The 13,378-nt window shown below is 49.4% G+C and overlaps 1 protein-coding gene and 1 non-coding gene across 5 annotated transcripts in view; one reads left to right on the forward strand and one right to left on the reverse strand.

Moving 5' to 3' along the window:
* The window catches only part of SH3TC2 (SH3 domain and tetratricopeptide repeats 2), a 57,856-nt gene extending 49,709 nt beyond the window's left edge, over nucleotides 1-8,147 (reverse strand). The window contains exon 1 of one of the 4 annotated variants that reach the window (XM_058719707.1): nucleotides 6,741-8,147. Coding sequence is in view for 3 of the 4 variants with exons in the window: in XM_058719704.1 (XP_058575687.1) it covers nucleotides 104-155 (52 nt within the window). In the remaining variant the exon portion in view is untranslated. Of the gene's footprint in view, nucleotides 1-103; nucleotides 332-6,740 lie in introns of those variants that run through there. The other 3 variants (XM_058719704.1, XM_058719701.1, XM_058719703.1) reach the window with 3 other exon arrangements.
* LOC131489673 (U6 spliceosomal RNA) lies at nucleotides 3,111-3,214 on the forward strand. Its single transcript, XR_009250676.1, has one exon. It is a non-coding gene; the product is annotated as a U6 spliceosomal RNA (small nuclear RNA).
* Nucleotides 8,148-13,378: the final 5,231 nt, after the last annotated feature.

Here is a 13,378-nt window from a genome sequence, read left to right on the forward strand (position 1 = left end):
CCGTCTTGGGAAAAGCAGCTTCCCCAACCCAGCAGATCCCTGAGCCTTCACTGGACCAACCACCTCAGCCAAGCCACGGGCCCGGGCCCCCCAGGAGACTCACCTGGGCCCCAGGACAGACTCGGCTCCCCAGGAATACAGAAGCAGCCACCCATGTGTGCATCATCGTCCCCAGGCCAAAGTCCCTGGGAACACCAGCCAGAAGAGCTGGGAGGGGACAGCCTCCCAACGGTGTCCCTCCTCCCGCCTCCTCCCTGGCACAAGAAGGACCAAAACCCAGTTCAGTGCACAAAGCAGCCTTTGATATCCAGCTGCAGCAGGAGGCCCAGGGAAGGTGGGAGGGGCAGCCCAGCCCTCAGGACCCATAGTCCTTGCTCTGTCAGGCCTCTGACCAGGGAGCAGAGCTCCTCCCTGCCTCTCTGCAGATTGCTCCATGCCTAGCAGGCTCTGGCACATTCCTCACATTCTAGGATTGAGATACACAGTTTGGTTCCTGTGGGGGCGGCCAGGGTGGGGGAGGAGGGCAGGGAGCATCCCAGGAATCAAGGCTGCTGTGCTTGTTTTCCCCCTGACTGCCTTGGCCCTCACGGACTTGCCTGCCAATGAGCAAGTGATCCCCACCCGGCCTCTCTCTGCAAACACCTCCCTGAGCGATCCGGGCGACACCGGAGCTGTGGGTGCAGCGTCTCACTTCGGCCCCAGCAGCATCAGGGAGCCAACCCCTCATCGGGGGGCAGGGGGTGCGTGCAGAACCCCAGCCCCTGCTCCTAAAGTCAGGAGGAATCTGGGAAATCGCCTGATGGAGCCCAGCACCTTACAGACGAGAGGACAGAGGACCAGGTATGGTAAAGTTACAGGTATGCACAAAAACCTGCTCCCACCAGACCAGCCTCTTTTCCTTTGGGGACAAAGCAGAGTTTGCAGCCGATACAGAATCAGATACAATACAGAAAACCTTCCATGACATCCTCCCAAGGAGGCCAAAAAAATATGGTTCAATGTCAGCAAGATCGGCAGAGGCACGACTGACCTAACATCCAAGCCCAAGGCTCGCTAATTACTTATTATTTTCTTAATGCTTCGCACAAAGTTCAGTGGTGAGTGACCATAAGAGGGAGGAGGTGCGGCCGAGAGGAGGCAGCATCCCAACCACTGGCATGCGGGCTCCGTGCAGGCCGAGCGGGAGGTCAGCCTCACAAGCATTTTAAAGAGGGAGGTGGCCTGGCCGTGTTTATATTCTGGGAGGGGCACGGGGGTGACAGTGTGCAGGCTAGCCCGGGGCTCAGTCTCACTGGTGTGGTCACGAGTATCTACTGCACACATCAGCTCAGCCCCAGGTGGCAGGGTCGGGCTTCGGTTTCAATGCTGACTCGTCTTGACTCATAGTCAACTGACTTTGCCACGGACCAGCCACTCACCATATATTACCTCATTTAAATCCCGTAGCAGCCCCATAACGTAGGCACTACCAGCTCTCTTCTGTAAGTGAGGAAACTCATAAAGAGGGGTGGATAACTTGTCCAAAGCCCCACCATCTATGAATGTCAGATTCAGGACTGGAGCCAGATCTAATCGATTCCACAGCTGAGGAGCTTCATTTCTCCAATACACGAGCTCCTTCCACAACTACAATGAAAAATGATTAGATGATCTGATAGGGAACCCTCAGAGCTTTCTGGCCATGATAGAAGGCCCAAGAGAAGAGGGCTGAGGCGGGGGCAGGGAGGCCAGAGGGACAGGGTCTCTCAGATCACAGTGCTACCGTGGGGCATGTTGTCTCTGTGCACGTCTGTGTAAAGTATCCACTTCCCATAATGTCCCATGCCTTCTCCTTCATCAAAGCGGTGTTTTAGCGTTTTAGCAGTGTTCTCTTGGGCCTAAGATAAAAGAACAAGAGTTTCTTTAGAAAGTTGTCACTCAAGGGGCGCCTGGGTGGCTCAGTCGGTTAAGCGTCTGACTTCAGGTCGTGATCTCACGGTTTCTGAGTTTGAGCCCCGCATCGGGTTTTGTGCTGACAGCTCGGAGCCTGAAGCCTGCTTTGGATTCTGTGTCTCCCTCTCTCTGTTCCTCCCCTACTCGCACTCTGTCTCTCTCTCTCTTTCAAAAATAAAGATTAAAAAAAAAAATTAAGAAAAAAAGAAAGTTGTCACTCAAACTTTGGGAGGTACATGAGAATCAGACAGTGAAAAGAAACCATGGTTTAACTTGCACATGACGACAAATGCTCAGACTTATCATTTCTCCTCGACTTGCCTACATGCCATTCTTACACAAGTGCAACAACAGTGATCAGAAATTGTAAATGACCAAGACTAACCAAAGGAAACCCGTCTGTCCCAGATGACACCCTGTGGCAGGTAGCTGAGACACACATTTTGGCAAGTCCATTCTGGAAAAAGTCATTGCTTCTCTTGAGATGCAAGAAACTAGTGGTCTTCTGTGTCTGGGTAACTCAAATGAATGAACCTGAACAAAGGACTTTCCAGACAGAGAGAGCAGCAGGTGCAAAGGCCCTGAGGCTGGACATGGGTGGCAAGTGAAAGGAAAAGTCTGTGTCGTTGGAGTCCATGAGGCAGGGCAGGTATAGAGATGAGGTTAGAGAAAGCAGCTGGAGGCCAGATTGCATAGGACCTTGAAGGCCATCAAAGGACTTAAGATTCTCCTGCGAGTGACATGGGAGACAATGGAGGATACTAAATAGAGGAGTCTCATGATGGACTTATGCTTTTAAAGGGTCACCCTGGCTTCTCCTTGAAAAACAGGCTAGAGCTGGGATTCCAGGTATGCAGCAATTATAACATCCAGGAGAGAGATAATGATGGCTGGAACCAGAGTGAGAGGGTAAGAGAAGCTTAGGAATTAGACGCGTATTTCAGAGTGAAGAGTATATTAACGAAGGTTCTCCGGAGAAGCAGAATCAATAAGGTATAAATATATCTGTGGTGTGAGAAAAGGCACTGCCCCATCTAAGAAGCCCCTGCTAGACTCCAGGCAATGAGGAGTGAGGTGCCATGTTCCTCTGGCGTATGGCCAGACATTCTGATTTGTCATGGAAACCAGACATCGAGATTGTCAGGTGAAGTTCCCAAACTTTTTAATGGTTACAAACCAGGCTTGCTTCAGCAGCCCATGTACTAAAATTGGAAGGATACAGAGATTGGCATGGCCCCTATGCAAGGATGACACACAAATTCGCGTGTTTTGAGGATTGCGTGGGATCGTTGAATCATTATGTTGTTCACTGGAAACTGATATAACACTGTAAGTATTAAAAAAATTAGTGTTCCCAAACCAAGTCAGAAAATCTTCCAAAGCACCGTGCATAGGCCAGCACTTTGGAGCAGACAAACATGGCTGCCAGCCAAATCCAACCCACGAGCAGCCAGTTGGACCCTTCTGAGGTAAAACTGAGTTTGTTTCCCTCGGGAAACTTACAATCTAGTCAGGATAATAAGATATGCACTTGGGAACTATATAATTCAAGAGAAAAACCAAAAGACTGTGTCAAGGGTGGCATTCCGTCCCCTCCAAAAAATGATATACTGCAGACTTAACCCCCCAGTGCCTCAGCATGTGACTTTATTTCAAATTAGGATTGTTGTAGATATAATGATTTAAGTTGAGTTCATTCTGGAGTAGGGTCGGCCCCTAAGCCAATATGACTGGTGTCCTTATAAAAAGAACACCCCGGGAACACATCACAAGCAGAAGCATCTGCAACAACGAGGGGAGTAGAGTTACGCATCCACAAGCCCAGGACCGCCCGGGATTTGCCAACAAACCACCAGAGGCCAGAAAGAGGCAAGGGACGATTCTCCCTGCAGGCTTCAGAGGGGGCATAGCCACGCAGACCCCTTGACTTGGGACTTCCAGCCCTCAGATCTATGAGACGATAACATTTCTGTTGTGTTAAGCCACCCAGTTTGGGCAGCTTGTTAGGACAGCCCCCACTCTGGTGTGTTCGTACCTCTCAGAGGTCAGTTTGGGCATTCGCTTTGTGGTCAGAAGACCAAAGTTCGAATCCTGGCTCTGCCATTTTCAAGTTGTATATTGTTTGGCATAGTCCCTCCTTTCTCAATAACAACGATCGTAATAGTTACATAGAGATCACAAAAAAAGTTCTCCCTCGTAAAACGGTTGTGAGGACTTAAAATGGGGTTTATAGGTGGGTTGTTTACTTGTGCAAATCTTGCACGTGCACGTGTGTGTGCGTGATCACTGTTACGCTAGTGTTTGGCATGTTTTCCTTGCGTCTAGACTCTGAGGAGGAAGGGGCATCGTTGGTGAGTAGAATGTGCCTATCAGCCGTGATAGAGATAAAATCTCAGAGTTCCAATTAGAAAGTCTACAAGGAAATGCATCCAAGTGAAACTAGGTCTTGCTGTCTTCAGATCATCGGGAAGATTCCTTTCATTACTTCAGACAAAGGCATCCAGCCTAGCCACCCTTGCTGTATTTCTCTCCTTACTCCTTGGCTTGCTGACATTTTCAATAGACACGAATTTTGCAAGCAGTTTACTTAAGAAAGAAGAATGAAATCCCACGGTCAACCGTTTTTGTCATTATGATAGTTGGCCTTTGTGATCTAGCGAATCTGTTGCAAGCAAAAGGAGGGGCACCTGGGTGACTCGGTCGGTTAAGCACCCGACTCTTGATTTTGACTCAGAGCATGATTTCACAGTCGTGAGATCAAGCCCCAGTCAGGCTCCAAGCTGAGTGTGGAGCCTGGTTGAGATTCTCTCTCCTTCTCTCTCTGCCCCTCCCCCACTTATGCTTGAGCACATGCACATGTGTGCATGTTCTCTCTCTGTGTCAAGAAAAAAATTAAAATAAAAAAAAAAGGAAATGTGTGTCTCTTTCCTTTTCTAGGTGTTTTGTTTTGGGTTTGGGGTTTTGTTTTAGAGAGGGTGTGTGCATGCATGAGCAGAGGAGAGGCAGAGAGAGAGAGAGAGAGAGAGAGAGAGAGAGAGCCAAGCAGGCTCCATGCTGTCAGTGTAGAGCCCGATGTGGGGCTTGATCCCACAAATGGTGAGATCATGACCTGAGCTGAAATCAAGAGCCAGACCCTTAATGGACTGAGCCACCCAGGTACCCATCTAGGTGTTTTCATTGATAAATTTCATTGGGTGACCTTGGAAAAGTCAGCCATTTTTCCTTTGGTGCTTTCCTTGCGTCCCTTATGTAATGTTGCTTTGGGTCCCCACCCATTTGGGTCTTGTTCCCATGATGACTTTGTTCAAGTTCCTTTGGAAGTGGAGTCCCCAGATCTCCAGCCAGCTGTCTAGGACAGCTGCGTATTCTGTACACAGCTCTGAGGCCCTGTCCCCTCCTTTGTTTCATGTATTGTACTTCTCTTAATAGAACCCAAGCTTACATCAGCCAAAAGGAGTCATAAGGGTAGCTCATATTCTATGCATTTAGAGAGATTTATCAAAATTCAGATGCCTAGATCTTACCCAGCCCTAGTGAATCAGAATCTCTGACTAGACCCATTCCAGGTAATTCTGATGTGCATTCAGATGTCAGCAAATAATTCTCCAGGGGTTTCTTTTGCAGGGATAAGGGACAGGCCCAAGTGTAAATTTCAGGGATCTAAATGTCCCCTCAGGTCTCCTCTTCATCTCTGATATACACCAAAGTTAATTAAAAGCCTTAACCACAAGGGGGCAGCACATGCAGGAAGTCTAGCTCTTCCAATGAAAAGACTGCAAGAGGGTCCCTTTCATCTGCAAGCTTCAGCCTCCATAAATAACCAAAAAAAAAAAAAAAAAAAAAGACTTACAGTTGTTCAGGGGTTCTCTATTGATTAAATCCTCAATCTTAATAACACAGGAGTTGGACGCGCCATTTTATAAGCAATGAAAGGGTTGTGTGAGCGAAGTCAGGTGACTTCTCCAAGGTTTTGCAGCTAGCAATTCATAGAGATGGCTTTTCTCAAACATTCCAGCCAGCAGCAGCACATACTGGAGGCTTCACCACTTAAGAAAGCCGGGAGGATATAAACCAGACACGTATCCACAGCATCCCAACCCCCAACCCCTCCCTCAAGCAACATCTGTGCAGTAATAAAGATCAGAATAATCTTAACCTCCACAGAACCACATATGCCTAGAGGTTGAGCAAACAAGCAAAACAAATTTATCATACTTGCACTTCACTTAAAAGGTTTCAACAATACGTGAACATCCAGGGAAAGCAGAAAAGGAAACCATTTACATACAATGGACCAGGGCTTCTCATACTGGAATATGGACATTAATGATCTGGCATCTGGGAAGAATAACGCCCCCCAAGGATGTCTTAGTCCCCAGAACCTGTGACTATGTTACCTTACGTGGCTAGAGGGTCTTGGTGGATAGGTTTAAGTTAAGGAATTTGAGGAAGGGACGTTGTTTGGGTTGACCAGATGTAATCACAAGGGAAGTAGGAAGGTCAGACTCAGAAGAAGATGTGACAAGAAACCCAGAAGCCAGAGGTCAGAATCAGAGAAAGCAATTTAAAGATACTGCTGCCATGCTGGTTGTAGATGGAAGATGGGGCCATGAGACGGGGAATGTGGGAAGCCAAAAGACATGGGACGGATTCTCCCCTAGAACTTCCAAGAGGAACACGGCCCTGATTTTAGCCCGGGGAGACCCGCTTCGGACTTCCGACCTCCAGAACTCTGAGACTAGAAAGCTGTGTTATTTAAAGCCCCTAAGTTCGTCATTTGTTACAGCAGCCAGAGGAAACGAAAACACTTGGGAACTGGCAAGATGCAGGTCCTGATCCTGGGTCCACGAAGGGGTGAGAAGTTCCAGTGGGGCTTGCCTGCAGTGCCTGTGTGCTGCTCTTTGGACCACACTTGGAGAGTCGAGGCCGTCAGAACTCCCCAGCAGCCGGTCTTTCAAAGTCTGGAGACTTCACTTAGCACGGGATGGGAGCACGACCCCACGGACCCCTCAGTTCCTCACCTCTGACTCCCCAGGCGTCTGCCCACCTATTCCTTTTATTCCTATTTCTGCCCCCTGTTTATTTACTTTGGAGATTGTAGTCCTAAATCGGAGTGTTCACGTTCCTGCTGCCCCCTTCCCACCGTGCAACACGGTGCCTGGCATGGGATAGGCACTCTTAAGTGAATGAGTGAATGAATGAATGAATGAACGGATGAACTAAAAAATCATGGAAACTCTTAGTTGTTTTCCAAACAGCTGCCTGACTGAATCTCTCGCAACTTGTATTGGCACAACTGAGTTTGTTTTAAGCTACGTAATCCAAACGTAGCTTGGACTGAACCCAGGAGCTTAATTTTCTCAGGCTGGGCTCTATGTTCCAAGAAGATGAAACCAGTCTGCACATCGATTCTTCCTCCCCCAATTTGAAAAGCCTGCTGCAGCAGGTCAGTGCCCAAGAGGCAGACTCTGAGAAGAAGATTTGCAGGCAGGAAGCGTATGGCGTTCTGCTCACAGGATCCCTGTTGGGGGGGGAGGGGGTGGAAAAACAGGACCAGGCAGAGGATGGAGTGGCCTGTGAAGCACACACAACAGAGTCCTCGGCGGGTTCCTACAGGGAGCTCGGGAGTAGGCAGGCCCTGCAGAGTCTTCCTGGGACAAGGGTACCTGATAATGACTAGTCACTGGACCGGCTACATCCTCGTAATGGCCAGTCATTGAGGGCAGGTTGACCCGGGGCGTGGGGAGGGAGGGTATGAACTGGAGAAGGCACTCTTCCGTTCTAGGCAAGCTCCAGAGAGGGACTCAGCTGAGAGCTGTCAACCACGAAAGCCGCCAGCCACTGGGGGACGGAGCGGGCCAGTCGTGATAGGTGGGGATCCAGGCAGACTCCACAACATGCACCACACATGCCTTCTGTTTCCTCAGGCACTGGGGGGAAAGCAGCTATTTAATCAAACTAAGCCCAGAATAGAGCTCTGCGTCACACCAATAGGACTAGAGAGGAGTAGACTAAAGATGCGGAAGGAAGAAGAACACTGATGTAGAAGAGTCCAGAAAGGGGGGGGGGGGGGCGCCTGGGTGGCTCAGTCAGTGAAGCAACCGACTTCGGCTCAGGTCCTGATCTCACAGTTCATGGGTTCGAGCCAGGCTTTGTGCTGACAGCTCGGAGCCTGGAGCCTGCTTCCAATTCTGTGTCTCCCTCTTCTCTGCCCCTCTCCCACCTGCACTGTCTCTCTCTCAAAAATAAATAAAACATTTAAAACTTTAAAGAAAAAAAAAAAGAGTCCAGAAGGAGGAGAACTGGGATGGCCTTGAGAGTGTGCACGGCGTTCCTCTGAGGTGGGATGAGAGTACGGAGGAATGAGCTGTGCATTTGGAGCAGCCCGTGGTGAAGGCCACAGTATAACCAGGGAGGATGAGAATAAAGGGGCCCACGGGGGTAGCATAGTGAGACGCTGATTGCCAAGGAATGAGAGGGCTGCTGGGCCCAGTGAGGGGCAGGCGGGGCGGCTGTTAAAAGTCTGCAGGGGCCCAGTCATGACAGTGTATGTCTCTCTTCCAGGAGCCTCAGGACAGAGCAGGGACAGTACACAACAGTTCAGAGCCGGCAAAGCAGGGGTGTCAGGGGGCTGGTGAGAGGGTCACTGAAATGGGCCACCTTGGAGTCAGGCTGGATGAGGAGGCCAAGGGGGATGAAAGGGGATATGAAATCCCCATGTCCCGAGGTCGTACGGAGAAAATCCAGCAGCTGGGGGTGATTTCAGGGAGCAGGAAAGCGAAAAGGCGGAGCCTGCAGCAGAGAATTTCAGAGATGGCGTTTATAGTGGCCGAGGGTGAAACGGAGCCCATGTAGAGGGTGGTGAGGAAAGTACTGATCCGCAGGAAGGCCACCTATTCAGTTTGAAACGGTGTCATCACGGTGACAGTCCTATACATCTAGAAAAGTCGACACCACCTTCAAACCACTTTGCTCCTAACCAAAGCCCAGCGCCCTCCCTTGAAGGCAACCACAGGCCCTTTGCAGTATCCCATGAACTTTGGCTCTACATCCTAGACATGTGTATATGCGATCCCATTTCTGTAAGGAAGATTATATACACACATATGATCCTATATAGGATCATATTATATACGTTATCATATATACTCATTTGCTCACTGCTTCTCTCTCTGCCCGGGACTTAGCCCACGTTGTGAGAATGACATCTCTTGACCTGGCCTGTTGCACTTGACTTGTGACTATAGCTTTGGGTTAAAAAGATTGGAACTCTTGGGGCACCTGGGTGGCTCAGTCGGTTAAGCATCCAACTTTGGCTCAGGTCATGATCTCACAGTCCGTGAGTTCGAGTTCCACATTGGGCTCTGTGCTGACAGCCCAGGGCCTGGAGCTGTGTCTCCCTCTCTCTCTGTGTCTCTTCTGTGTCTCCCTCTCTCTCTGCCCCTCCCGCACTCACACTCTGTCTTCTATCTCTCAAAAATGAATGTTTAAAAAGATTAAAAAACGGGGCGCCTGGGTAGCTCAGTCGATTAAGCGTCCGACTTCGGCTCAGGTCACGATCTCGCAGTTTGTGAGTTCGAGCGCCACATTGGGCTCTGTGCTGACAGTCCAGAGCCTGGAGCCTGCTTCGGATTCTGTGTCTCCCCCTCTCTCTGCCCCTCCCCCGCTCATGTTCTGTGCGTGTGTCTCTCTCTCTCTCCTTCAAAAATACATAAACGTTAAAAAGAAATTGTAACTCTTGTGGAAGAGACTTTGTGAGGACAGCCCTGGCAGCAGCCTGTGAAAGGTGAGGCCACAGCCATGGGTAAAGCCAGCCCCGAAAGGGTTCCTCTTTCCTCTCGCTAGAGGCAGAGCAAGCGAGTCCCAATGGCTGAGCCACGTGGATTTCTAACATTTTCCTGTTTCTAGGTGAGAGGTTTTAGTCTCGCTTCCTGGAATCGAAACAAAGTTCAAAACAAATTTCTAAACAAAGGGATCCTCTGCTTCCCCAGATCTCGATTCCATTCCCTGAGAGGAACGAGCCAAGGTACTTCTCCTCTGACGACTTTCCCAGCAGAGCCCCGTGGCTTCCTCCTGCACCTTCCTGGTGGCCACCAATTGTTGTGAACATCCTCATGGGTGTAGATTTTTATTTCTATTAACCCTTTTCTTCACGTCCTCATAATTATGCAGGGAGAAAGAAGACTGTTTTCCCAATAGAAGTTATTCGAGACTTTTCGACGGTCTAGGGTTCAACGGTCTCTCCTAAAAGCCAGCACGCAGCTGGGCAAGGTGAAAAGGATTCTAGACACATTCAAGCCTGATGCTGCCTCTGCTCAGCCTCTCAGCAGATGGTTCGAGGGCGGGGTGCATCCGCTATCAAGTGGGAAGGTCACTCCTACCTCCAGGGCTTGACAAAGTGGTTGCGAGGAGAAAATTAGAAAGATCCTTGGAAGCGTTTTGTTAATTGTGAGGTGCTGGGAAGCACGGAATGTGTTTCTTTAAACTGAGTCCACACAACTGGAGGGAGATTAATCGCAGCCTGGAATAAAGGGAAAGGAAACAGAAGCACGTCGCCTTCAAATGTGAAGTCACGCTGCTTTGAAAGCACTTGCATTCAGACCCTCACGAGACTGTGAAATGAAGAGGCGGGCTTAAATTCTTACTGCCTTTGCAAGAGAAGGCACGGAGACGGGGCAGGAAAGCCTGAAGCCTGTTCTCCTGGTCTTTATCTGAGTACTTCCCCGCAAGGAGATGGAAACAGGGACACAGGCCAGCCTCATTTAGCATCGTTGTAATTGGCCCAGAGGAAGGACCACACCCTGAAATCCTCGTGGCAACAGAGCTCACCCCACATTCCCAGGCAGGGAAACGCTGTCAGGAACAAACTGTGGGAAGGTCCAGCAGGCCTGCGTGAGAAGAGAGAGGATGGGCTTGTCGTATGGGTAGATGTAGGTGAATGATGATAACGCCAGTGAAAGAACATGGACCGCTTCATATGGACGCACTACACCTAGTATTTTAACGGATTTACTCATTAAACACACACAACCACCCAGACAGGTAGGTGCCGTCATTATCGCCATCTAAAGATGAAGAATTTGAAGGTCTGGGAAGCTGAGTAAATTTCCAAAGGTCACAGAGCTGGCAAGTGATAGAGTTGGGACTCCGATCCCAGCAGACGGAATCCAGAGCCAGGCTGTTGACCGGGCACCACTGAGTTTGCCTAGTTTTTGCGTTTGGCAAAGAATAAAGCAATCTGCATTTACAGAACCCCAGAGTGGAAGCGATCCTGAGCATCAGTTGAGTGTTTCATTCAAAAGATACCTGGCGCAGTCGGTTAAGCGTCCGACTTCAGCCAGGTCACGATCTCGCGGTCCGTGAGTTCGAGCCCCGCGTCAGGCTCTGGGCCAATGGCTCGGAAGCCTGGAGCCTGTTTCCGATTCTGTGTCTCCCTCTCTCTCTGCTCCTCCCCCGTTCAGGCTCTGTCTCTCTCTGTCCCAAAAATAAATAAAAAACATTGAAAAAAAAAATTATTTTCAAAAGATACCGATTAAGCATGGATTACAAGCAGGCTGTCATCCAGGTTGGGGGTTGGGGGGGAGTAGCACAGTGGTACAGTGAACAGACAGGGTATATTCCTTCATGGAGCTAGCGAACTTTCCATTGGAGGAGAGAGAGAACAAGCAACAAATCAACTGGCAATGGAGGTGGAAGGGGGTAAGTAAAGCGGCAGAAAATGCAGGCACAGAAGCTAATGGGCTTGAGAAATCCCTCATATCCCCAACTTGTCCAACGACCACCTTCTACACTTGAGGAAGGCGTTGCTCAAGACTCTACCATACCACGCCCCTCCCAACGATGGGTTTATTTTCCTATCATTGTCTAGCCCCTAGGCCTCAGCACCAAGGAAAAGCAAACAAGGGCTCAAACACCCCCTTGTTGGTCCCAGGACACAAAGGACACTTCCATCCCTGCATTACACCCCAAGACCCAGGAAGAAACCCAGGCACGGCTCAGCCTGGACATGCACAGGCGTGTCCAGTAGGTGGCAGCAGCTAGCAGCCGTGCCCCCAGACCCGGACTCCCACCCAGTGCAGCCGCCCCGTGGGCCTGCACGGGGGAGGTCGAACTCCCCTATTTCATTTTGCTCATCTTGGAATACAAGACTCTAGAAGAGGACCGGGATTCATGAACCAGTCGCAGGGGCTCAGGCAGGGGCCTTTGGCTCCTGACACTGGCAAAAAGATGGATCCTGAGGCCTGTCACTGTTTCGAGCCTGGGCAGGATACGCTGCCCTGCAGAGCCCCAGCCCTGGGTGCTGCCCCTGCCCTGCCTCTCTGTGCTCCACGCCCTGTCTGGGCTCTCCAGCCATGGGCGTAGTCCGGGGTGTACGTGAGCTGGGGCTCCAGCCCTGCTCCTACCAGGCATTTGGGTCTGAGGGATCTGCAGGATGCGGTGCTCATGCCCTCCCATCCTCCCCACTACCCTCTGCTCCTTCCTGCTCTGACCAGGGCCTACTAGTCCACTTGCTTTCAAAGCCAGAGTCTACAGCCCAGACTCAGAGGGGATGGCAGAAGGAGAGACGGCACCTGACGATACAGAACTGGACTGCCTTTTCACCCCCCAGGTGATAAGTGAGGTTGGAAGATTGGAGTACTTAAAGGCAAATGGGGTGAAAAAAAAATGAAATGAAAAGTGTTTAAGTTGGAAACTATCCCCACTCTAAAGTGACATGATCTTACATGTCAAAAATCATAAGGAATCCAATTTTTAAAAACCATTAGAATAGAGGAGTTTAGCAAGGTTGCAGGATATAAGAACAATATACAAACATCAATTTTTTTCTCTGCATTAACGATGAACAATCCAAAAATGAAATTAAGAAAACAATTCAATTTACAATAGCATCAAAAATAATAAAATACTTAGAAATATGTTCAACAAAAGAAGGGCAAAACCTATACTCTGGGAGCTACAAAACATCATTGAAATAAATTATAGATCTCAGTGAAGGAAAACATTTCATGTTCATGGATTTGGAAGATTTAATACTACTAAGATGGCAAGACTCCCCAGACTAATCTAGATATTCAGTGTAATCTCTATCAAAATCCCAGCAGCTTCTTTTCTAGAAAATGACAAGCTGACACTAACATCCATATGGAAACTTAGGAACCCAGCATAGCCAAACGGTCTTGAAAACAAAGGGTAGGGGCGCCTGGGTGGCTCAGTCGGTTAAGCGGCCGACTTCGGCTCAGGTCATGATCTCGCGGTCCGTGAGTTCGAGCCCCACGTCGGGCTCTGTGCTGACAGCTCAGAGCCTGGAGCCTGTTTCAGATTCTGTGTCTCCCTCTCTCTGACCCTCCCCCGTTCATGCTCTGTCTCTCTCTGTCTCAAAAATAAATAAACATTAAAAAAAATTTTTTAAAAAAAGAAAACAAAGGGTAAAGTTGTCAATTTTATA

This window comes from Neofelis nebulosa, chromosome 1 (assembly GCF_028018385.1).
Source record: "Neofelis nebulosa isolate mNeoNeb1 chromosome 1, mNeoNeb1.pri, whole genome shotgun sequence".
In the NCBI taxonomy this organism is placed as follows: Eukaryota; Metazoa; Chordata; class Mammalia; order Carnivora; family Felidae; genus Neofelis; species Neofelis nebulosa.